Below are 24487 nucleotides of genomic sequence, written 5' to 3' on the forward strand. Positions count from 1 at the left end.
AGTATATTAGTAAAAAAATTGAAGTTTTATGGCATTAAAGATGAGATGTTGGGTTGGTTTACATCGTACTTATCAAATAGAAAACAAAAAGTAGAAATAAATGTACCAAATAGTCATAAAGTTACTTATTCAGAATTTAGAAATATTAAACATGGTGTTCCGCAGGGGTCAATTTTAGGTCCATTGTTGTTTCTAGTTTATATTAATGATTTAGCCTTGACCATAAACAATTCATCCCATGTAATTTTATTTGCAGATGATACAAGTGTAATTATTTCAAGCAAACAATACGATCATTTTATAAACACTTCTAATACAGTGCTGAATCTAATGAATGAATGGTTCCATGCAAATAAACTAGCACTTAATGTTGATAAAACCAGTGCAGTCAAATTTAGTACACACAATAGTGCTCAGGTTTCCTACAGTATTCGATTAAATGGAACTCATCTCAAAGAATCTATAAGCACAAAGTTTCTTGGTTTAGAATTGGATAATCACTTGAACTGGAAAACGCATATAGAATGTATTACTCGTAAATTGAGCTCTGCCTGTTATGCATTAAGATCCTTATCTACTATTGGTGATATAAACTTACTCAAAATGTCATACTTTGCATATTTTCACTCTGTAATGAAATATGGCTTAATATTCTGGGGTAACTCGTCTGAAGCTAAACACGTTTTTGTTTTACAAAAGAAAGCTATAAGAATAATGGCCGGTGTGCATAAAAGGACCTCATGTAAAAATATTTTCCGAAACTTAGAAATCTTGACTTTACCTTGTGAATACATTCTTTCCGTAATGATGCTGTATATTAAGAACCAAGATAAATTCAGTACTAATCAAGACATTCATCATTTTAATACAAGACATAAATCAGATCTTCATCTACCCTCTGTTAGTCTAAGCTGTTTTAAAAAAGGAGTTCGCTATTCATGTATAACAGTCTTCAATGCACTGCCTAATTATCTTAAAGATTTGAAGAACAACGAGAAAAGGTTCAGAAAAGAATTAACCAAATTTCTACATACTCATACCTTCTACACAATTGATGAATTGTTTATGCTTGTGAATTGAATTATTCTACTTAAATGACATGTACAATTTTATATAGCTCAACTAAAATATGTTTTTATATTGACTTAATCTGTTTACTATGTATTGTATTTTTTGTTTAGCATAACTGATGAATTGTATGTACTGTAAATTGAATAGTATACTGTATAGGTCAACTGATGAATTGTTTAAGCTTATAAATTGAATTAATCTACTTCATATGAATTGTATAGCTTAACGAAAATAAGTTTGTAAATTGAACTAATTTGATTGTATATGTTTGTATAGTTTGGCTGATGAATTGTATATGTTCTTAAATGATTACTAGTCAGTGTAGCTCTACTGATGAATTGTATACAGACCTACTGTAAATTGAATGGTAATATGTATAGCTCAACTGATGAATTGTTTATGATTATAAATTGAATTAATCTACTTGATATTAATTGCACAAATTTGTATAGCTTAATGAAAGTATGCTACTTTGTATTGTATATATTTGTATAGATTTGGCCGATGAATTGTATATGCTTTAAATTGAATAGTAATCTATATAGCTCTACTGATAAATTGTTTGTTTGTAATTTGAAGAAGTTTGCATGATATGTATTATCAATTTCTGTATATCACAACTGGTTGAATTGTTTATGCCTTAAATTTAATTAAATTGTTTTGTATTATAATATAGCTCAACTTATGAATGATCGTTTGCGTTTGTAAATTTAATAATCTGATTGGCTATGTATTGTATACTTTTAGTAGAGCCATCGATGTTGGTCAGTCGACAGACTCGCTGGGCTGCTGATCCGGAGCTGCGTTCGGGCTTGGGTTGGACCCCCCTTTGGACTTTGGTTTCTTCGGAGGTTTTCCCCAGCCGTGGGACTGAAGCCGGATGGTCTATGGCGAGTCCTTGACATCAACCCCTTTGATTTGATTACCCCCTTTGATTTGATTACCTGGTTGGGTTTTTCCGAGGTTTCCCCCACCGAAAAGGCAAATGCCGGGTAATATTTTGGCGAATCCTCGGACCTCATCTCATCTCACTACATCTCGCCAAAATGTAAAAAAATGTAAAAAAATGTAAAAAAATGTAAAAAAATTGTACAAAATTGTAAAAATTGTAGAAAATTACTAAATTGTAAAACTATAAAAATTTGTAAAAATTGTAATTGTAATATTGTAAAATGTTGACATGTTCCACATCTTAAAGCTTCATTGCTCATGTAAGATCTATGGAATAAAATAAATGAATGAATGAATGAATTCCTGCCACTACCGGCGTTATCGTACGTATCGGTACGTACTCTTCAGAATGAACGCCGTACTTGCTAGGCAACTTCTCTGCCTCATAGGTTATACACCTCTGCGGAAGTGTAGGAAGATCGAATTCTCTAGGCTCATCGGCTAGCCACATGACGGCATACAGCGAGCCATGACACACTTTGAACTGAACACCCAGTAGACACAAAGGGATACTTGCGCTTATGTCCAAATGTTTTCAGATAATTTCAGAAAGTGGTCTTACCTTAAACGCATGCAAATAAGATTCTTTTCGTTGCTTTTATGAAAACAGTATAAATGAATTTGATATGATATGGTTGGGATATGTTGATAGATTAATGTTTAACTCTCTCATTACAGACAGCATAATTATGAAGAGTTCATAGCCATAGTGGGCAAAGCTCCATTTATTAAAAACGGAGAAAACAAGAGTTAAAATTAAGTGAATACCATAATTCAATGAAATAAATAGCAAGTAATATAAAGTATGCACATTAAAACTAAATGATATGTAAATCTTCATTAAACTTTGGTAGTCACTTAACTTTAACCCTTGTTTTCTCCGTTTTTAATGAATGGCGCTTGACCCACTATGGCTGTGAACCCTTCATATACAAGGTGGAAGGAAACCTATTATATTAATTCACATTAATATGAGGAATCCGAATCACGCGAAGTGGGTAGGCACTGTATACACACATACACAATTCATAGTGGTAATAGATGAAGTCAATGCGAACAAGTTTTGTCAAATACCTACGTTTTTTATACGTCCAATAATTTCGAGAATACGAAATGTAACGTGTTACAAAGCTACAACGCTCCATGAGGTCATTGCTTCCAGTGGGGTTGAGCGTAACTGTAATCATCCATTCCGCAAGACTTACGAAAGGAGAATGTAAACCAAAAACGTCTCATCACATACTTTTCAATCAAATTACTGTAGATGAAAACAAAGTATTGAATCAATTAATTATGCAAATTGTTTGGTTTTTAACATTCTTTATTATGCTATGACCACTTTAACTCTAAAATTTAATACCATGAAACTTATTTAACATTCACAGTATCTGTTGATTTCTATGCTTTTTACGTAATTAAAAACTAGTAAAGAATGTACATTCTTATAAAACAAAACTATTTCGATTCAAGATTCCTTTACATTAATTGATACAAACTCAAAATAACATTAATTACGAATACACATTCTGTAACTCAATCTTCATTTAAGTTATTATCTTTGAAGAAATTAGAAGTTAATTCAGAAACGAAATTAAGTTTACAGTAATGTTGAGTAATGTGTTAAGTGCTACGAATGTAGACTACAGTAATGTGATGGAAACTATCTTATGAGACGTTTTTGTTTACATTCTCTACTCGCAAATCTTGCGGAGAGGATAATTGTTGTTACACTCATCCCCACTGCAGAGCAATGACCTCAAGGAGCGTTGTAGCGTTACAACACGTTACATTCATATTTTCAAAATTATTGGACGTATCAAAAACTTATTTGACAAAACTTGTTCGCATTGACTTCATCTATTACCTCCATGAATTAATGTAATAGGTTCCCTTCCACCCTATGTATAAAGTACTGAGGCACTGCAAAAAAAAAATCAAATTATTACATAGGAAGAAAGGAAATAATAAACGAAAGAAATAAGGAAAGAAAAAAAAGAGAAAGATAAAAGAAGAAATAGATAAAAATGAAAGCAAAGACAGAAATGAAGAAAAGAAGAAAGGAAAGAAAGACAAAATACAGAAATAAAGGAATAAAGAAAGAAAGAACAAGGATGGAAATAGAGAAAGGAAGAACAAAGAAAAGAGAAAGCATGGAAGAAAGAAAAGTAGATGGGAAGAAAGACAGAAAGGATGAAGGGAAGAAAGGCAGAAAGGAAGAAAGTATTGCAAAAAGAAATACATGAAGGAAGAAAGAAAGAAATGAAGGAATAAAAAACAAAAAAGAGAGAAGAAAAAGAGAAAAACAGAAAGGAACTGAGAAAGAATGGAACAAAGAAGATAGAAACAGATATAGGAAGAGATAAAGAAAGAAAGAAAGAAAGAAAGAAAGAAAGAAAGAAAAGAAAGAAAGAAAGAAAGAAAGAAAGAAAGAAAGAAAGAAAGAAAGAAAGGAGTGTTCAACTGTTAGGTTACCCAGTGTCTGTGAGAGCGAGGTGGTATTTTGACAAAATGAGACTGAGGATTCGCCATAGATTACTTGTCATTAGCCTAACAGAATGGGAAAAAGATTAAACCAGGTGATCGACCCAAGCGCTATTCGAACACACAATACGCTCGAGCTAAAGGGTAATAAGTAGTAACTTAAAACATATGCATCTAATACGGTTAAATAGTCATAGAATGAACGTAATAGCAACTCATAAACATTAATAAATGTAAATAAAATCTATGCAAAATGCGTCATGTAAATGTGTAAAATTTTAGACAATGTCATATTTAATTGAGGAAACAAACTTTCGCATATTTAGACATTATTTGCGTACTAGCTAGTCAGACAACTTTATTTACTTCTTTAATAGTGTGCAACTGGATAACTCAAGCCTCGGCTAGTTACGTACCGTTACCTAATAAAAACCATGAAATACACTACGAAACTACTCCGAAAGTGGGCGATGATTTCAGAATTATTACAGTGCTCTTAGACAAATTTTGCATAATAAGTAAAATACGCTGAGTTCCTAATGATTTCTACCACAGAATTTTAAGATATTTAAAGCTACTATTCTCATGTTTTTATCTGTTATTTAATAACACTTTCAATTACAGTACTGTTATCTACCGTCTGTGGAATTGGTGATAGACGAGATATGACCAGTGATTACCTATGTGTTACCTGATATTAACTATGATAAACACGTAAACATAATAATTGTAAAATACGATTTAATTCCGATCGGCCAATAATTTTCCGAGTTCGCACACAAACATACGCATACAAAATTGGTTCTGAATTGATATTTATTTTGATTTGTATTAAAACTTTCGGTCGAAGTCTAATCAGAATTTAAAATTACCGTACATAGACTTCAATCCAAATTCTATTAAGTCTGACAATGTTTTTGAGTCACTACAAATACTACAATACAATGTCGTTGTACTTAACAAAAACGACTTGACGTAGGCCTATATAAGTCTTACTGCTTACTTAAGCGTTTATATTCAGCGTCATATAATATTAAAAGTTTCAATAAATTAACTCTTTAGGTTAGACTGTGAATTGTAACCAAGTTTAGTGGGATACAAATTTTTATCAGGTAATGGCAAATTTGGCAGTTGTTTTGAGAGGTTCAAAATAGCATCAGAGGATAATTCTGTGTCATTACAGACACTGTTAAATATTTGTTATTTTATGTCCTAAATTTGAAACAAAATATTTTGAGTTGTAGGTTAGATTTATGTAATATTACATTAACAACAGTACTGCAAATAATCTAGCATATGTTATCAAGATTTTATTCGGTATGTACCTATATTACGTAATTATTTGTGAACGTAAAATGGAAATATTTACTTGAAATTTATCTCATAAAAATTTAATTACCGGTATAGGCCTAACCAATTAAATTTTTAACCTCAACATGCTTATGTGGGGTAAAATAGGATCACATTTATCAATGGAGAATAAATTAATAATAAAGCTAAGTAAAAGAGTGAAGCGTGGCTGTAATGCCATCTTGTTCTTGCGGAAGAAGAACCTCTGTAGTCAGGAATATTCTCAATAAAAACAATTTTAAAGAAAAGGAGTCCTTTGATGTCAACGCATAAATTATAGATTACTGTCGTACGGTATGACTGTTAAAATCTATCATCGTTTAAAATTTTTTTAACATACTGCGGAAATGTTATTTTCTTTGTATATAGCCAGAAAGGACTTAGACTGATATTTCATACATAATATATGTAAGATACATTTAGCTGCCTCAACTTATCACAGTGACGAGTAAAGAATGCTAAACAACAAATAATACTCAATATAATATTAACTATAGAGATAACTTCTGTAATAAAACTAATCTGTAATAAAAGTAACGTCTTACTCTTTTTGAAGAAGAAAACAGTGCACTGTAAGACCTCCTTGTTTGAGATAAGACTAATCCGGTGGTTTGTCTTGTCAAAAACCATGTTAATGCCATGATATTGTACTTTTAATAATTTTAATTCATAACTGAAAATTTAAATCGCCTTATTGCTTGAGATGTGCTAAATAATTTAGGTTTCCATGGTAGGAAAACGTAACATTAATTATTGCGTGTGTCTGTCGTATTTTGTTTAATCTTCCGGCTATTTGGTACCGGTATTCGTTAATTTTATGGTCTCTGTTAATAACACTGTAAATTGATACACCAAAGTAAAATAAGTTACTTCATCCACAGCAGAAGTACAAAATGTAATGAAATTCGTTAACAAAATGAATTTCATAATCGCAATACTTTACCCAATACACTTAAATCAATAATATTAGTACCTACTTGTTTAATATTATTTTCAATTATGTAAAGTAGGACAGCATGAGTCAGAGAACTTTTTGTGATCCTCGACAGTCTAGTGGTTACCGTACTAGTCGTTTAATCTATGTTCAAACCCAGCCGACGACGATACAATTTTGATGTAGAACTACGTCTTTGTATTCAGCACAGTAGGTCACTGACTACTGGGTAACTGTAATATTGTTTACCGTTGTGGCTGAGGGGTTAGCGAGTCTAAGTCAGAACCTAACAGGCCCAGGTTCGATTCCGGCCGGGACGAGTTACCTGGGTGAGGTTTTTCGGTTTTTTTTTTCGGGGGTTTTTCCTCACTCCTATGGATGAATATAAGGTAACTGTATCAGACGATTGGAACCCACTCATCTTCGCCACTTCCTTTTTTCCCCCTATCATCCCGTTACTTCTTCTGGTTTTCAGATCGCTCTACAGGCGGCCCCCCCGAAGCTGCTGGCTCTCTCCACCAGCCTTCGTGGATTGTATTCATGTGATGATGGATAGCTTCTGCAACGGAACCCGGAGCAGACCTTCTCGGGGGAGGACTTCCGCCTCATACCGTTCAGGGAGCCTTGGGAGGGGGGTTGCCGAAGCAGGAGTGGTACATGGACTCTGTTGGCGTAGGGGCCGATCGTTAAGGGTATCGGTGCGCGTAGAGGATCGGGGGCACGCAACTCATCCCATATAGGGCGTTTACAATAGACCTCAGGTCGTAGTGCGTGGTATGTTCCTTCCCTCCCTCCTAACAAGAAAAAAATATATAATACTTATTTTTCTTTTGTTTTATTATGAAAGACAAATACATTAATTTTACAAACATAATTCAGATTGTACGTTTTGTGTTAGGAATGCCTGGCACAAATGCATAATCGGAAATAATGTTTTCATTGATGAATTCAATTTGATCTGACGAAAGGAATTAGTTTTCAGTTAAAACCATAGGGGCCATGTTAATCACAAAATGTCATTTCAAAAATGTGTCTTGCATGGACTTCGATAGTTTCCTGAAGGAAAGGCCAACACTTCTAGAGCAACTTCACTCACCAAAGAAATATGATGCAGATTTACAGTTGATCTTCATGGAGAATGTTAAAATAGTTGAAAGGTAATATAAGGAAAAAAAGTTTTGTTATGAAACAAGTTTAGAATACAGAGACATGGATGTGATGTAAGGTCCAATTAATCTGAAGTAATTTTAAACAGATAAGTTAACCCAATTAAGCCAGACAATGTCAACAATAACTTAAGCCAAGTATCCATGCTACTCTATTACGTACTTGCATAATTATTATAGTCTAGTAGTCATTGTAAACAGTGTAGTACCTATTTATTATTTTAAAACAAATAAAACTGCTTACTGACATTATATAAACGCAAGTAATAATGAATGTTTAGATAAAATATTGATTCATATCAATTTTAATAAGTGTCCCGTTGTTTTTTTTTTTTTTTTTTTCATTTTGGAAATCTGGTCACCCTAGTGTACGCCTGTTCAGCTGTTCCCGGTTTCAAGAGAATGTATCCTTTCAATATGAAACGAGGATGGTAACAAAATTCCTTTAATTATTTAATAACATCAATACAGCTTCAATCTAAAAGCTGCAGTAATTGCGAAAAATGTGTATTTTATTTATGAAAGATTTATACCTTATTCTTTCATTCTCTTATTACGTTTCTTTGTTTCTGTTATGTAAGTACGTTACTCGGTTCGGAACGAACATTACTAACATTCGACGAACGTAATAATATTGACAGTGTCGCATTTAGGCCTAGGCAATCTAGGCAGTTGCCTAGAGCGGCAATTTCTAGGGTGCGCATTTTCTCTCTCTCATTTCCTGCTTTCTCTCCCTTTTTTCATTTTCATTTTACAGTGAAATTTATTTTTAGAATACTTTTAGTAGATATATATTCGGAAGTTTGTTTGAACACCTTGTGGAAGTCGGATATTGTTTTGTTATTGCATTGTCGCGGTCACGGCGAGAGTAAAAGAAAAGTGTGCAGCTGCATTTATTATATTCTAATGCCGATATCACGTTATTATACTATGAAACTGCATAAATTTAGCTGATTTTATAAACAAGAATGCATTCTGGGAAATCAAATTGGATATGTTTACTATTTATCGCTATGAATAGTAACCACAACTCACAGTTACATTTCCAATGTAATACCTTATCGTCAATAATACTATTTAATCACTTTCCAGTATGTTTACTATATAGGCTAATTCGATATGAAATATTTATTTCGCAAAGAGTTGGAATTTATTTTTCAATTTACTTTAAAGTAAGAAATACTCGTAATATACCACCAATAAAACCAATGCTTAAAAATAAACCACAGCCTACCTTTCAAAAATCAATTTTGTTTCAACAATGAATAAGTTTGAATTTACAGAATGTTTCCTTGCATCGAGTCTGATAATATGCTTCGTCAGATCGACTCGACATCCAGTGGAAGTTCATGCCTAAAATGACAAGGGGTTCACTACTTCTACGATATTGCATAGTTTTCCAACAATTTAAACAATATCTGATTTCTGAAAAATTAGGTACTGCACTTCTTTAAAGTAGATAATTACCTAAAATGAGCCTGATGATGATTTATCTTGGAAAAAACATAGCGATTTTTCCTTACATTATCATTCTGTCTTTCAATATTCTGCCTGAAAGCTGAACTAAGCTGTTGCCTAATTTCTGTTCTTCCAATGACTGACAAATCTAGGCAAGCATTCTTATGTGCAGTAGATTGCTCATGCTTCTTAATGTTCTGTGTCAAATGGCTTAAATCTGACACACCAGCGCATGTCCAGCTTGTACCTTTACAGCAAATGGCAGGCACAGGAAACAAAATAATTTATTTGTAGATTCACAACCGCAAATCCAGTTGTTTCTTTCATATTTTTTACATTATAAGCCCTGAAAAATATCTTACCTCGGCTTGTTTGTGCTTCTTTTAAATCCAGTTAAGGTAATGGCCTTACAAGCTTCTTTATTTTACACTTATCTTCCAAGATTAAAACTGAAAAATTTGTTTGTAAAAGATATTGAACACTATTCATTTTCTTTGGAAACGAACACTGGTCACACTAACAGATGAATGTATTAAGATTCAAGCATCAAGAACGACCATTGTTCCGTTTCCGCTATAGCGGTCGGACAGCTGCTCTCAGCGCAGTGTGCTGATCTATTTACCAGCGCATGCACATGTTTCCCCTGCAGCATTCCCACCCTCACCTTTCGCCCCTCATGCAAGTCCAGAAGCTGGCTCGGCGAAGTTCAGAGGAGAAATTGAACCTCCTAAGCATGTATTCGATCTCTGCGATTCATAGGTTTTCATAAGACAAAAATACATCAGAGTCGCAGATAAACTTATTAAAGATGAGCAAGAAACAAAGAATGATAGTGTAATTGTAAATACATTTATTTAAATAATTAAATTGTTTTTCCTAAGCGTTTTCTGAGCCATTGCACGCATAGGACGCACCGCCACTGATGACGTCATCAATGCTTTCTCTGAAGAAAGTGCGAAGGATACCTTTATAATTCACAAGTAAGAAGCATGTATTATTTTGATTCCAGTAATATATATTTTTTTCTAAATTGCAAGATTTCGTTTAGAACTAATTTAAAATAAACATGACCTGAATAATACCTGCTCATAAACTGTTTGTGGGATTTGTGGGGCGGAAAATTTTAGCACAGCCTAGCGGCGGCACTATACCTAAATCCGGCCCTGATAATTGAGTTGCATTTTCCACTATAGTGTATTATTATTATTATTATTATTATTATTATTATTATTATTATTATTATTATTATTATTATTATTATTATTTTGTGTTCGCACCTCCTCCCTTAAACTCATGCTTAGGACTCGTGTTAGGCCTACGGAATGCGAGCTAGTTCGATTCCTCTTGTGGCAGAAATTTTTTCATGAATTTTGGCCAGTATAAGGACCGGTGCCCATCCAGGATCTTGTTGAAATTGGGGAGCTACGTGCGATCAAAGACATTTTATAATTTAACGGTAGGTAGTGAAATCCGGTTACTGAATGGACTATGACAGCTAACTACGCGATACCTCCGTCCTAGTTGGATGATCGTTAATTTGATTATATACTTTTAAAATGCATTTGATTAACCAATTTCAACTGGATATGGAACGAGTCACTTCCTAGGGCCTACGTGAAGTTAATGACTCAATGAAGAATGATGAGTTATAGTGTCACTCTGCGGTGCATTTTACTGTAAAAAAACTTTTTCTTCTTTTTTTTTTTAAGATGGAACATGGCATTAATGCTGCGAATAGCGTGGTAGGCTTTTATTTTGTAACATAATATTTATTTTAATTTATTAACATTTTAAGTACCAGGTCACAAGGACCGTTGCCTTTTTACAATGAGAATAACAGAAGATAGAAAAATGGTACAAATTTATAACAAAAGTGAGCAATCAAGACAAGAACTCCATCAAAGACAGAGATTATCAACTTCAACAAAATAAAATATGAGTCTTAGAAAAGGTAAATAAAATAAAGTATTAGGAAAAAGTTCTCTTATCAATAGATTGATGTGAGCTCTTGAGGAATGGAGTAAGGATGATCTCTTTAACGTGGTAGGCTTGTTGCAACGAGCTAGAAAAAAAATATATTTTCTTTACTTGTTGGCCTATTGCTATGGTAACATCGGTTGAGTTGCCAAAGTTAAGCCTGGTTCAGACGGTGCGTGTTACTGTGTTGGATTCCAAGGTGGCTGCGCGGATGGGTAGCCTGCGTGCTGACTGGCTGGTTCCCGTGTTGCCTACGGTGATGGTAATTGTTCACACGGAGCTGGCTCTTTTCACAGTTCAAATTGGAAAATCATCTGCTGCTTCATCTGTTGCCAACACTCATGGTCAGAAAGAAACTAATCCGTGAGTGGAAAACAACTGAAGTCCTACGTTAGCAGTAGTAAATGTCGCAATGAAGTAATTAAGCCATAAGTGCAAAACAGCTAAAGTCCGATATTTAATTGTTGTTTCTTAGAAACTAAAGAATATAGAAAAAACAGGTTTAGTTGGAAAACAACGAACATGGCGACATAGTTTCAGTGGTGATATTATATGATCATCTTTGGTTTCCAGCCTGCAAACCATCACGAAAAATAGCAATACCCTCGAAATCCAGCAAGCTAGACATCCACGGAGCCACCAGAGCGCATTACTTCCGGTGAGTGACCACGCAGGCGATCCATCCGCGCAGCCACCATATATATATATATATATATATATATATATATAATACACACACACACACCGTACTTTTTGGATAACGCTTTGTATTCTCTGTCTCTATGCTATATGGTGGTATCACAGTCTACTATATACAGTCGCGAAGCTTAAGGTGATTTTTTGCAAATCTCGTGATAAAGCGCTCCAAGCGGTTAGCAACTAGAAACAATAGACTGTCCACGGTCGACTTTGGACTGAATCGTATTTCCATCGAGTGCTAGCTCGTTGCGTATTTCATATTGATGCTTGTGAAATGTTCGTTATTGGTTGTAATGAAAATGTTTATGGCTAAAATACAATAATTAGAATAATAATATTTTACTAGAGACGTAGAAAAATTAAGTTTGTTTTAATGAAATTTATTGATCACGTTTTATTTTCAATTCTGGTGGGATTATTATTGCTTAGGCCTTCTCTTTTTTCAAAGGATATGTTTTTAATTATAGCTGTTAATTTTGTTGTTATTTTTATTTGTTACTTTACTAGAGATGTAGAAAAAGTCTGTTACAATAAAATTTATTAATCACGTTTTATTTCCAATTCTGATGTGATGATTATTACTTAACCTCATCCCACTTTAACTACGTAAGCCTACACTACAAGTACCGGTACACGTAAGTTACTCCATTAATTCATATTTCTATTATTATTGTTGTAAAGGGAAATGATAATATTTATTGGTTTCATAGTTAATTATCGCTATAATCTTGAATGAGTGAAGCGATTATAGTACATTTCAGTTCGTTTTGCACAAACAAAAATAATATTAACTTATTTCTTGCAGGTATCTTCGAGTTTATGGTGGAATTTAATATACTTCATTAAAATAATAAATTAACTTTATACATTTAATATTTCAATAATGGAAGGAAGGTGTTAATTTTTCCAAAAGAACACAACGAAAGTGTAACATATTTTGTCGGCTGCTAGGAGAGAGATCTGCGATGATGAGGCAATAGTAGCGATCCTAGTGGTGGGCAACTATCCATGTTTGCATTTTTACTACATATTGACCTTCGCGACTATATATAGTAGACTGTGGTGGTATATCAAATACTGTAGAATGACATTTTTACTTACCATGTTGGCCACACTGATTAGAATGGTATTCATTAGTCAATTGATATCGTAATGGAAAGTATTCAAGATACTTGAGTTTTTTAAGGTTTTTTTTATACCTTCGTATGTTTTGTCTTTACGTCGTTGTACGATGGTTGTAGGTGTGTGGGTCAATGAATGGTGAAATGAAAGTATGCACAGTATATACCTAACTACGGTTCAATTAGTAGTACGAGTGCGTTGTTAAAAAAAAAAGAAGAAAAACCAGAGAGACGAAGATACTACGGTTTTACACATGGTTTAATAATAAGTGGTAGTAATTAATACGTGTAAAAATGTGATTAGTTTTGTATTTCGTAATTGCATTGTCCAAGAATTTGAAGGTAACAGTGTCAATATTAATTATGATTAGATTTATGATAAAATGGAAGTTTGTAAACTTTTTTTTACCTGTATTTGTGATGGAAAATAGTGTATTAATATGTGGATGTAGTGTTTAAGGTTATTTCGATACGTTGCTTTGTCTTGTTATTAGCTAAATGAGTCGCCTAGAGTCAAATTTTACTTTATCCAAAGATCTGATTTGTTAGAAAAAACCAAAAACTAGTGCAGTAGTTGGATAAATTCTACCTTGACTCCAAACGAGCAGTTTATCACATTCCCTGCTAAATTCTGCATTGAAACATACCTTAATCTCATATTTCATAATTTGAGGAAAGTGCAGTTTGATTCTAGAAGACTCGAATGCATTAGCCCTATAGCATAATATACAACCTGCTTTTGTTGTTTGAAAACATTATACTTGGATGTCTAGTGAACCTTATTTTGTGTATAGCAGGCATAGTTATATGAAGTATTTTGCATTGTGTTTATGTTGGTTATGTTTTTTAAGCCTAGATTTTTGTGTGGGAAGTGTTAGAGCAAAGTTACAGGCAGAAGTTATTTTGATCATACAGGTTGAACGAAAGGGTGCAACGTCAGTGTGCCGTCCCTTCCAGAATGGAATAAAATTGTTAACTTAGTTGTTAGACTATAATGCGAGTATTGCAAGATTATACATAACAGGTTCTTCGGAAAGAAAGGAGAGGAGGTCAGGAATTCCAATAATCGTATACAGGTTGTATTTTTTTTAATTATTTAAATACCGACATACTGTATGCATAACTTACCTAGACTAGATTAAGACTTCTGTCAAGGGTTAATGACCTATCGCCTAAAAGGAATACAGGAATTGGTGTTGTCCACTTACGTTTGTATAAAATGAGTCTTAATGATGTTTTACGTCGTACGTAATAACTTAATTAGGCCTAAATTTGAAACACGAATAGCCTATCAAGTGGGTAGAGCCAAGTTCGAGAAGTGAAATTTCTGAATTATTCATTTGCCTTTTTTCACACCTCATTCACTCTTTCCTCGTAAACCTTTTGGTCATCTGGGTTTGTTTACATGACTTGTTGCCAAGACACTTGAGATTTTTCGTTCTTTGACAAATCTTGTAAAAAGATATAATGTAGCATAAGTCTAGGCCAAGATTATTTTTTTATATTTTGCATATACCATTTGGGAGACTTCTTTTCCTTTCGAATTGATATTCACTGTCTTAATAAAATTATACCAATGTGATAATTGCAATTAAACTTGTGAAACATGGAGGTAGAGAGAAGGATTTTCTAGAAAGTTTTCTGTTATTCTTATCGAAATTCTGGAGTGAATTCTACAACACTTCACATACCATAGGCAAGAATGCAAAAATGAAAAAGGAAGTTCCTTGTTGCATAACATTTTAAAATTGTGTGATTTCTTTTGTATTGACAGAAAAGCTCACTTCTTTTGTCTTGTACAGAAAAATGATAGGCCTATAATAATAATAATAATACGGTAATAATAATAATAATAATAATAATAATAATAAATTTATTTATTCTGATGTTAAGGCCATCAGGCCGTGTCTTCCACACCACCAGAAATATGTATACACTTCTTTCGTCTTTTGACTTGTACAAAAATGATATAAGCTTAATAATAATGATACATTTATTCTGGTGGTGTTAAGGCCTCCTCTTCCACGCCACCAGAAATATGTATACCTACATACAGCGAAAAAAAAAAACAAAACAAAACAAAACAAAAAAAAACAATAACGTTCATTCAAACAAAATAAGAACAGGCCTATCTTAAGAAAATAATTTGTTTTTTAACTTTTATCAATAAACTATGTAACTTCATAAATAAATGGCAATTTCATTTTTTCACCAACCATGAAAGAGTTCCAGAAGTCGTTTCAGTATATTTCACAAGTTCTGCCACAATTAACTTGTATTACGAATGTGATATTACATTTCCAATTTAGCATATTTCTCAAACTTCCTCTGCTCTAGTTCATAATTTTCTGTTGTGAAAAAGTAACTATGTTGATCGTGTGTGTTCACTTTCCAACCGAGTGGTCGTGGTTCGATTCCGGACTAATTGCTCCCCCTTTTTTTTTTTTTTTTTTAGTAATTTTCATTAATATAACAAAATCATAGGGCTACATGACAACAAGTGCAGCCTTTTCACTACCTTGGCTTGAAGACTGTTTTTGGTTCACTAATGCTTTACGTTTGATTATAATATAAATTTGACGAGCTAATAAAACAGGCGAAATAATTATACTTTCAAATATGTGCAGCTTCAACATTAGATGATGATGCATCTGATGAATCGAAACTATGTTGATTTATTTTCTGTTTCAATTGTTATTTCTGTATCCAAAGTGTTCGCGCGAAATTTCTTATTTTGTCCATAAAAGTTCGGAGATGATAGCCTCTTATTATCATATCATCTACTAAGCTGTTTGAGTGCATTGTGGAAAACTCTATTTAGACCTGTAGCCTACTATTCCTTTACTTGGAAACCTTTCTTTGAAAGAAAAAAAGAAAAACTAAATCGTTCACAGTGTCATTAAAAATATGTTTTACAACTTGATCAGTGATATTTCACATCATTCCAGTTGTATTAAATATAAACAGTCTCTTTTGGAACGAAGTTCAAGAGAAATAATCTGCAAGAGCTGACTTGGTTTAATTTTAAATGTATGGCATTGATACACACTTAGGCTGTGTGTGTTGTACGAACGTGATTTTGTTTAATTAAGTTAAATTACTAAGTTATGTTGGTATATTATGTGTGAGAAGTAAGAGTAAATTTAATTAGAGCTACACAATTACAGTTATTAATCTTGGAAGCATTTCGTTTTGTCTACAGTGAAACATATTCAGTTATATTCAATTCAGTAATTATTTCATGCCTTCTACATGAACTACTTAGAGTTGACGTGAAGTAACTGCTAGTGATTTAAGAGAGACACATTACGCCATGTACGAGGAAGTCAATGGAGTATCTTCAGAGCAGTCTTGTCGAAGAATTGATATCCTTGCTATCCCTTTCAATTCCTCAGTAGAATACATTATTGACTCAACTACCGGAACAGAGATTCACGAGGACCAATCTTCTGACGTTCATAGAGAAAAATGTCGCGTTTACGAAACAATTCTTTATTAGCTACAAGGAAAACACGACTTATTATTATCCATCAAGATGGTAGGTTTGATGATATGGACACGAGGTACAAATCACTCACCTCTGTAAATTTCTGTCACAAGTTTGGTCTCCCTTCTGATCTTATGATGACTGTAGCCGCAATGCTGTTGTAAAAGGTTCTCTTTGAATTTTGAAACATCACTTGTACTCTTAATGTACTCAGTATTTAAATTTTTTCTAGTTTTTATATATTTAATCTTATTACATTGCTCTCTTTTGTGCCAGTTGCAGTTATGTTAATTTCAGAGTCCATTATTATCATATTATACAAAATTGTTTATTATTGCTCATAACTTATTATATATATCTTGCTTTTACACTAGAAGTACATACAGGCCTACTGTATTAGAAAATGCATCCAAAACTAACAGAGATTTTGACTTTAGGCCTAATAACAGATTTAAAAACATGTCATGGTTTTTGTCTTCCTTCATAAAATCGGGTTTAATTACCTGCAGTACTTTTCATACTTATGATTCATGACTTTCTTGCCCTTAGCAAATTTTCGGGCACCCCTCCATCAAAAAGAGTTTCATAATGAAATGTAAATTTTCACATTTTCATGTTTCTATTTTAATGGACATTGATTGATCCAAGCGGTTAATTTTGTGAAAACTTGTAGTCTGGAGGAAAAATAAAGTGAAATCATGAACACATTAAATAGAAATCTCTAGCATGCAGCTTGTTACCATAATGTGCGATTCAAATCCTGGCAAAAAAATAAATAATTAAAATAAAATTTAACAGAACCCTTGACAGAAGGTCGGAATACCCCAGCAAGCTGTGCCATACAGAAAACTACTGAGTTAATATAATGTTGAAATATTAATGTACCTAAATGGGGAACTTTAGATTATGATGTAATTTGAGACAAATGTATTTGTGTTGTTTCAGTTGACATTCATTTGTGCCATTCTTGCACTTAATCATTTACGGTTACCACTTAGATTAGGTTAGTTTTTATGTATAGGTAACTGAGATGTGAAGTGCTCTGGAGTTGTGTGAGCGACTCCTTCAACAATGGTTCTGGAAATTTAATTCTATTTTAGGAAATGGCTTTTGTATTACAGCAGTTACCTTCCTTCAAATTCCACACTTGATTACACTTTCATTGCTTTTCGCTTATGAATTGGACCTCAGCAACATTATACTACACTTAGGAACACAGCCATCATGTGTCATCTGTTTCACGCAAAAATGGTAAAAATGAATGTTAGTTGAATCGTCCATCTGTAACATTAAATATGAGTATTTGAGAATTATATTTTGTAGTGCTGGGGCATACTACTGTATTTTTTTATGCATACCATTAAAATTTTAATATACATCTTGATTACACACTTTTAATACTTGTATCACTAATGATGTGTTAAATTTGTTAAATATATAACACTACCGATCATAAATACACCCTCACCAAGACACCAGAAAGAAGAACTGGAAACAAGCTCAAGACCTCACTAGAAAGCAGAAGATGGCGGAAACAAGCTAAAACTAGTCGTTAATTAAGGTAGAAGTTTCAATATTAACACAGGAAAGTTAAAAAGTTATTTATTTGATAAATTTAACAAATCATTAGTGTAATTAAAAATATATATGTATATGTAAAGGCCTATTATGTTAAATTTTTTTTTTGTTCTTTTGTTGTTCTTTTATTACATGGGTGATTAAAAGTGTTATAAACTGCAACACCAAAAAAAAAAAAATAATAATATTAATGCTTTGGAATATATTTCTATGGATAATATAGTGTGTCCAGTACAGCTTGAGTCCTATCTTTTAATTCAGAGCGGGTAGAAAGTATTCTACTCTGCAGTTAAACATGCTTTGAATTCAGGAAGCAAGTAATCATGAATTGTTATTGCACCTGTCACTATGTACAAAAACAAGATTAAATTCATATCTCATGCATGGAGCTACATTACATGATGCGAAAGAAGGGTTTAATGTACGATCATTGTACCTAGAATAATTAGACTGTACTTCATGAATGGATATAATGAAATATGAAGTTACGTTAATGTTGTGTTTAGATCATTCTTTAAGGAATAAATTAGAGAAGAGAAACTGTACAGCCATTTAGTGGAAAGCATTGCATTTATGCACACTTCAGATCATTGAATGAATGAAATTATGAGTGTTTGGTGATTGCGTGTTCAACTGAGAACTTTAGGTGTCATGATCCCCATTGAAGTCCTTGAAAATTGAGGAATACTTCTCATGAATTAAAGAAAATAATATTAGAATTGAAATATATCTTGAGCAGGAATTATGTCGTGTGATTTAGGACATACTTAGTGGTGCAAGGCATGTTTCCCAGAAGTGTTAGTTACTTTGATCTTAGACTGTAATACATAATAACTTACGACATAATTTGTACTTCTTGCTGCTGGCGAACCAGTCAGAATTTTAGTAGATGGTAGATTTGTCCACTGCTATAATCCAAAAATACCACAACAGTCAAAAGGCTCAAGTGTTGTTTGGACATCCTGTATATCCTTGTACATTTATTTAAATTGTACGAGCCTTGCTTGAAAAGTAATGCTCCATGTTTTTTATATCAGAAAATATTTATTTTGCCATCTTGGAAATTATATAAAGCAATGTTTTGTTGATGAATATTCCCATTTTTCAATACTACCCTGTCCAATAGTATGGCCTTCTGGCAATGAAAATGAGTGCATATATAGCTCATCAGTACCAGTCTTTGTTCTGTTCATAACCCACTGCCTGAGTCATCCTCAAATCTCATTCCACAAAGAGAATCTTTCAGTGAACTGAAAAGGTGGAAATTTTAGGGAGCAAAGTCAGGGTAAAACTGTCAAACCAAGTTTTGTGATGGCTCATCAGGTCCTCAAACTTACGTGAGAACATAATATTGTCATACTGAAGGAGAACCTCTGCAGAATTTTCGTGAGATCAGATCTGTCGGTAATGCCTCTTGAGAAGTTTCAACATCTTACTGTAGTGTTCTGTTTTGATGGCTGTCTCTTTTGGTATAACATCAATTCATATAACACCCAAAATATAGAAATTGTCATTTTCTCAGCAGAGTAGATAGGGAATGATACAATTGCATCATTTGTCTGTTCAAAATGGTGGATGCCTTTTTCATCAGCTGTAACAGTGTAGGACAAGAAAGGCTGCCCATCAATTTCAAAATGTTCTAATAGCTGAGCAGGAATGCTTTTTATTTGAATTTTTTTGCTCAACTGTGAGATTTTGTGAAACCCTCTTTCACACACTTTCGAATATCTGAGAATCCGCAGATTTTACAGACACTCTCTCTCATAGTTGAAAGATTCAGCCCCAGTTGACGGCTTGTGATATGTCGCTTCTTCTGAATGATAGCTTCAGCATGATGCAACATGTCTGGTGGAATGACTAGAGAATGGCAAATCATGGAAGTTGGTTTGTCTTGTCTCTGAAGTCTTCTCTCCTCCTGTCTAGTAACCAATCGTGCTTCTACCCACTGCAGAAGTTCTACAGATTTTATAAATGAATGTGTATAACAATTTCATTTTGAGCTACAAGGAATAAAATTCTATCATACATTCTGTTGTATAATGAACATCACTCCCAGATGCCATTTGAATACACTGCTGCAGCAGTGCTACGTAATGAATGGAATGAGTTGTAACTACTTTTGTAACACTGAAATTTGGTATATCTAAAATTTCACGTTCTTAACATTGTTCTTGGTACATTCCTTTCTGGGCAGCTCTTGGTTATTAATCCTGAGAATATGATTAAACTGTGTTATATTCTTAAAAGATATTAGTTGTTGGCTTGAACAGATGTAGTTTCTTATCTTTTTTTTTACTATTCTAAACAATAGGAAGTTAATGTGATCTTGTGCCAGTTGGGTACAAAAAATAGCTTGTTTAACAGTAACTGTGCTCTTTTTGATCATATTAATGCTCATAAATATATGTTCATATTTGAAACAGCATTCCATTATGAATGTACTTGGCTGATTTTGTTAGGATATACTGTGGATTCCACATTGGGACCATGAGTTTTGGTCTAATAAAGCTGCGTGTTAGGACCAAGCTTAGAGGGAAAAACACAGTACACATCAGTATATGTATCTAATTTCAGTTAAGAGGACCAGCTGCATTATTGGACCAAAATGCATGGTCCCAACGTGGTCCTATTAAGCAGAATCCACTGTATGTAAAATTTGAATGATTTTTGTACATGAATTGCTTGCTTGACATTCAGAATTATATCTTGAGCTTTGTTTACACAGTATTCAACATTATGCAATTTGAGGAGCTGGAATTAGCAGTAGAGAATGAAGCAGCTGCAATAGAGTTTGCAGTGAAGAGAAATTTATTACCTGAAAAGAAAACTCTTTGCCCTGTTTGTTTCATTGGTAATGTTGGCTGGTATAAACGCTCCAATGAAGGACTTAAAGTGCCATTTTCATTGAGGTGTTCAAGAAAAAAGTGTCGTAAAAAGTGGTCAGTCACAAAAAATACTTGGTTCTTTGGGTCTCATTTAAGTGTACGCCAAAACTTCATGTTGATATATTTTTGGATCAGAGGAGACAATATCAGTGAATCAGCTGAACAATTGAAATTGAGCAAAACAACTGTCCTAGACTACTATCAGTTCTGTCGTGAAGTATGTTACGTGATTGTAAGTAACCGGACAAAACCTATAGGTGGACCTGGCCATGTAGTAGTGATCAATGAATTTCATGTTGATAGATTTATTGCCTCCCAGCGCAAACGTGTCTGTTTCCTTGAAGGAGTAGACAAAGACACTGGTGATTGTTTTTTGCTTGAAATTCAAAAGAACAATGCCGGAACTTTGATTCCACTAATCAAAACTTTTGTTCTGCAAGGTTCCAAAATATTAACTGATACTTGGGAATCTTATAGCAAGTTGAAGAGTGAAGAGTTTCAGAAAGAGTTTGTTGACCATATAGAATTTGTGGAGTCGAACAATCTGGAAGGGAAAACTAACAAAGTGAAGTGTATGTGGCGTACTGCAAAACGTTTTGTTGATGAAGGTCAGGAATCAAAGTCACGTGATCTGTGTTTATTTCAATATCTCTACTTCCATCCCATGGAATATATGACCACAGGGGAAAAGTTTGATAGATTTCTGGAAGACGTTGCTAAAGTTTACCCTGGTCCATTCAGAGACCCATTGACAGCTGTTGTGTATTAGAGGTAAGCCATTTATTTATTTTTCCATTATTTCCAAATTTTAGTGATATGACTGACCACTGTGGCACGAATATCTAGTTATAGATTTGGAGCGTTCGTACCATAAGTGGATAGTCTTGTATTGCTTTATGAAACATTAGGAACATAACTTAATTTTGGAAAAGACCCTAGTTTTTTTAATTAGCAATAGTATGTTCTCTTATGGTGGTGGGAAAGAATGCAAGATTAGAAATACAACATAAATATATTTCTTCAGTAAACTTCTATTAACTTCTTGCTTTTCTTTTGTTGTCATAGGTGATTAGTTTAACTAAAAAAAAAAAATGTAGAGTTCAATGATCACATTGTGCTCAATGCTATGATGTCAGAGATGGAATTTAAATATTAACTTAATATAAGATTAGTTTATACTTCTAAGATGGTTATTTTTTTCCAGTCAAAGTTAATTACTACAGACTTATACTGTAGAGCATTCTTCACAAAAAAAAAAACAGTAACAAAAATACTAAAAGGCAATAATTTCGAATAGTCTGCATATAGTTCAATATGCTGCTTAGAGTCCCGTTCATTTGTCCTTTACTGTTCTTCTGGTCAAGAAAAAAGCTCCACATTGTAGGTTGTACAGTAGTAGGAAATAATTCTACATACTGTTTTCAGTAAACAATATAAAAAATATTTGAAAATTTGGTTCAGTGTCACATTCAACTTGTGGGACAATACTGAACAAATGCGTCTAGTAAATCATTACAATATGAATTTACAAATAGTATCTTCGTATCAACATCAAAATCTTAACTAAAAGTAACAACTTGACTATAGAAAAAAAAAAAAAACATAAGAAAGTATCAGTTAATGCTGTAGAAAAATAGTAAGAATAAATTACTTTAATAGTTTCTTGTACTTATTATTTAAGATTTTGTATTAAACTTTTGCTTTTCTTAACCATTCGGCTTCTCTTACGTTGTTGAACCTGTAGTTCAGTGTAGTATATTCAACATGGCGACAACAGCAAGTAGTAGGCCTATTTTAAGTTCTCCCCTCCACATCATAGGTGAGTGGTTGCCCTATAGAAGCAAGTTTCATATTTTACAATCAAATTCTGCTGCCAGCTGATCATGACATATTGAAAATAACGTGTGCTGATGAGGGAGGGAGGAGAGAGCAGAATGATATTTTACTTTTTTCTTGACCTGATTAAGAGTATAGTGCAATTTCTGTTCCACAATGCCTCCTAAGAAAATAGTAATCTTATTATGTAGGACATCTGCATTTATGAATGCTCAGTAGTGATTGCATGGCATGTTTTTTATATATATTGCCTGCACTGGTGTTGGTTTTTAATTCATGTTCACCTTATTTAACACAAAATTCTCAAAATTAGAATTCCCTACTTTCTGATGTGTTCCTCATCTATTAAAAGTATTCCTTAGTTCATATCTTATCTCTAGCCATAACATTCTGTACAGCCTGATGAGCTTTAAATAGTAAGAGAAGAAGTGTTGGAATTTGCTCAGAATTTGTGTAACTCGGATATTAAAACTATGAGGGTTGAGGTATAAGTAATGGTATTTTTTTTTTGACAATGTGGACACAATTCGAGATTTTTTAATATGAAAATGAAATGGTAGGCAGGGTATGTGTATTAGGAGGGTAGGGATTAAACATCCATAAATAACACTCGTGTTTATTACGGTAGTTGGAGTAACATTACAGCACACACACCCATCAGATCACATCCATTTTACACAGTGGTCGACTCACAACTGCATTGTGCATAACTGCAATCTAGTGATGCGACCACATCTACGTACTCGCACCATGAATGCATGTCACAGCTGTTGATTCACAACTGAATTCATATCGCTCTCTCTGTAGTAACCATAATCACACTGCCATCTAGTGATGCGACCACATACAGTTGATGTCACTTGATATACGACATCTCGTGATACCATCAATTAACTTTGAAAAAAAAAAAATAGTAGTCATAACTTATGCCCCAACCTTCATATTGTATTGGTTTGCTATGTTGTTCACAATAAAAAGAATACACATTAAACATCAAAGCATGTAAGTTTTTTTTTTCACAAGCTTGACTTTCGACAGTTACGTTTTAAGATATGTAATTAGAAATATATTACAATTGTGTTTAGTCAACTGTCTGAAGACTGGATATAACTCCATAAGTGACACTCATCACTCATGAGACAACTAAGCGTGGCCAGTTCCTTTATTGTACACTGTGCATTTCTTCATGCAGCAAAAAGAGAGTCGAAAAAAACTCATCCAGCTAGCTGACTGTAAAATGGTGGACAATTAATATTGGCTACTGTTACTACAGTAATAAATTTAACTTTAACAGAACCGAATATGTTAAATTGTTTCGATTTCCACGATAATGATACAGAATTATTATTAGTATGAGATTTTAACAACAATAAACATTGCAAAAGGCCAAAACATTCATTCCGCCATGATGGATCGTGCAGCAAACTTAGAGTGGTAGTTGGAGTTGCTGCATGGTTGCTGAAAATAAAGTGAAACATATAAAGGAACTGACT

The 24487-nt window shown here is 33.4% G+C and overlaps 2 protein-coding genes across 3 annotated transcripts in view; one reads left to right on the forward strand and one right to left on the reverse strand.

Moving 5' to 3' along the window:
- LOC138698841 (cytosol aminopeptidase-like) overlaps positions 1 to 6566 on the reverse strand; it is a 40874-nt gene extending 34308 nt beyond the window's left edge. The window contains exon 1 of the mRNA XM_069825059.1: positions 6399 to 6566. Coding sequence (XP_069681160.1) covers positions 6399 to 6494 — 96 coding nt within the window. The 5' untranslated portion in view covers positions 6495 to 6566. The remainder of the gene's footprint in view (positions 1 to 6398) is intronic.
- A 6707-nt stretch (positions 6567 to 13273) lies between these two features.
- The window catches only part of Slu7 (Pre-mRNA-splicing factor Slu7), a 31899-nt gene continuing 20685 nt past the window's right edge, over positions 13274 to 24487 (forward strand). Inside the window, exons 1-2 of one of the 2 annotated variants that reach the window (XM_069823544.1) lie at positions 13274 to 13550; positions 20999 to 21929. The gene's annotated coding sequence lies outside the window, so the exon portion shown is untranslated. The remainder of the gene's footprint in view (positions 13551 to 20998; positions 21930 to 24487) is intronic. The other variant, XM_069823543.1, reaches the window with a different exon arrangement.

The sequence above is a fragment of the Periplaneta americana genome, chromosome 4 (assembly GCF_040183065.1).
Source record: "Periplaneta americana isolate PAMFEO1 chromosome 4, P.americana_PAMFEO1_priV1, whole genome shotgun sequence".
Classification (NCBI taxonomy): Eukaryota; Metazoa; Arthropoda; class Insecta; order Blattodea; family Blattidae; genus Periplaneta; species Periplaneta americana.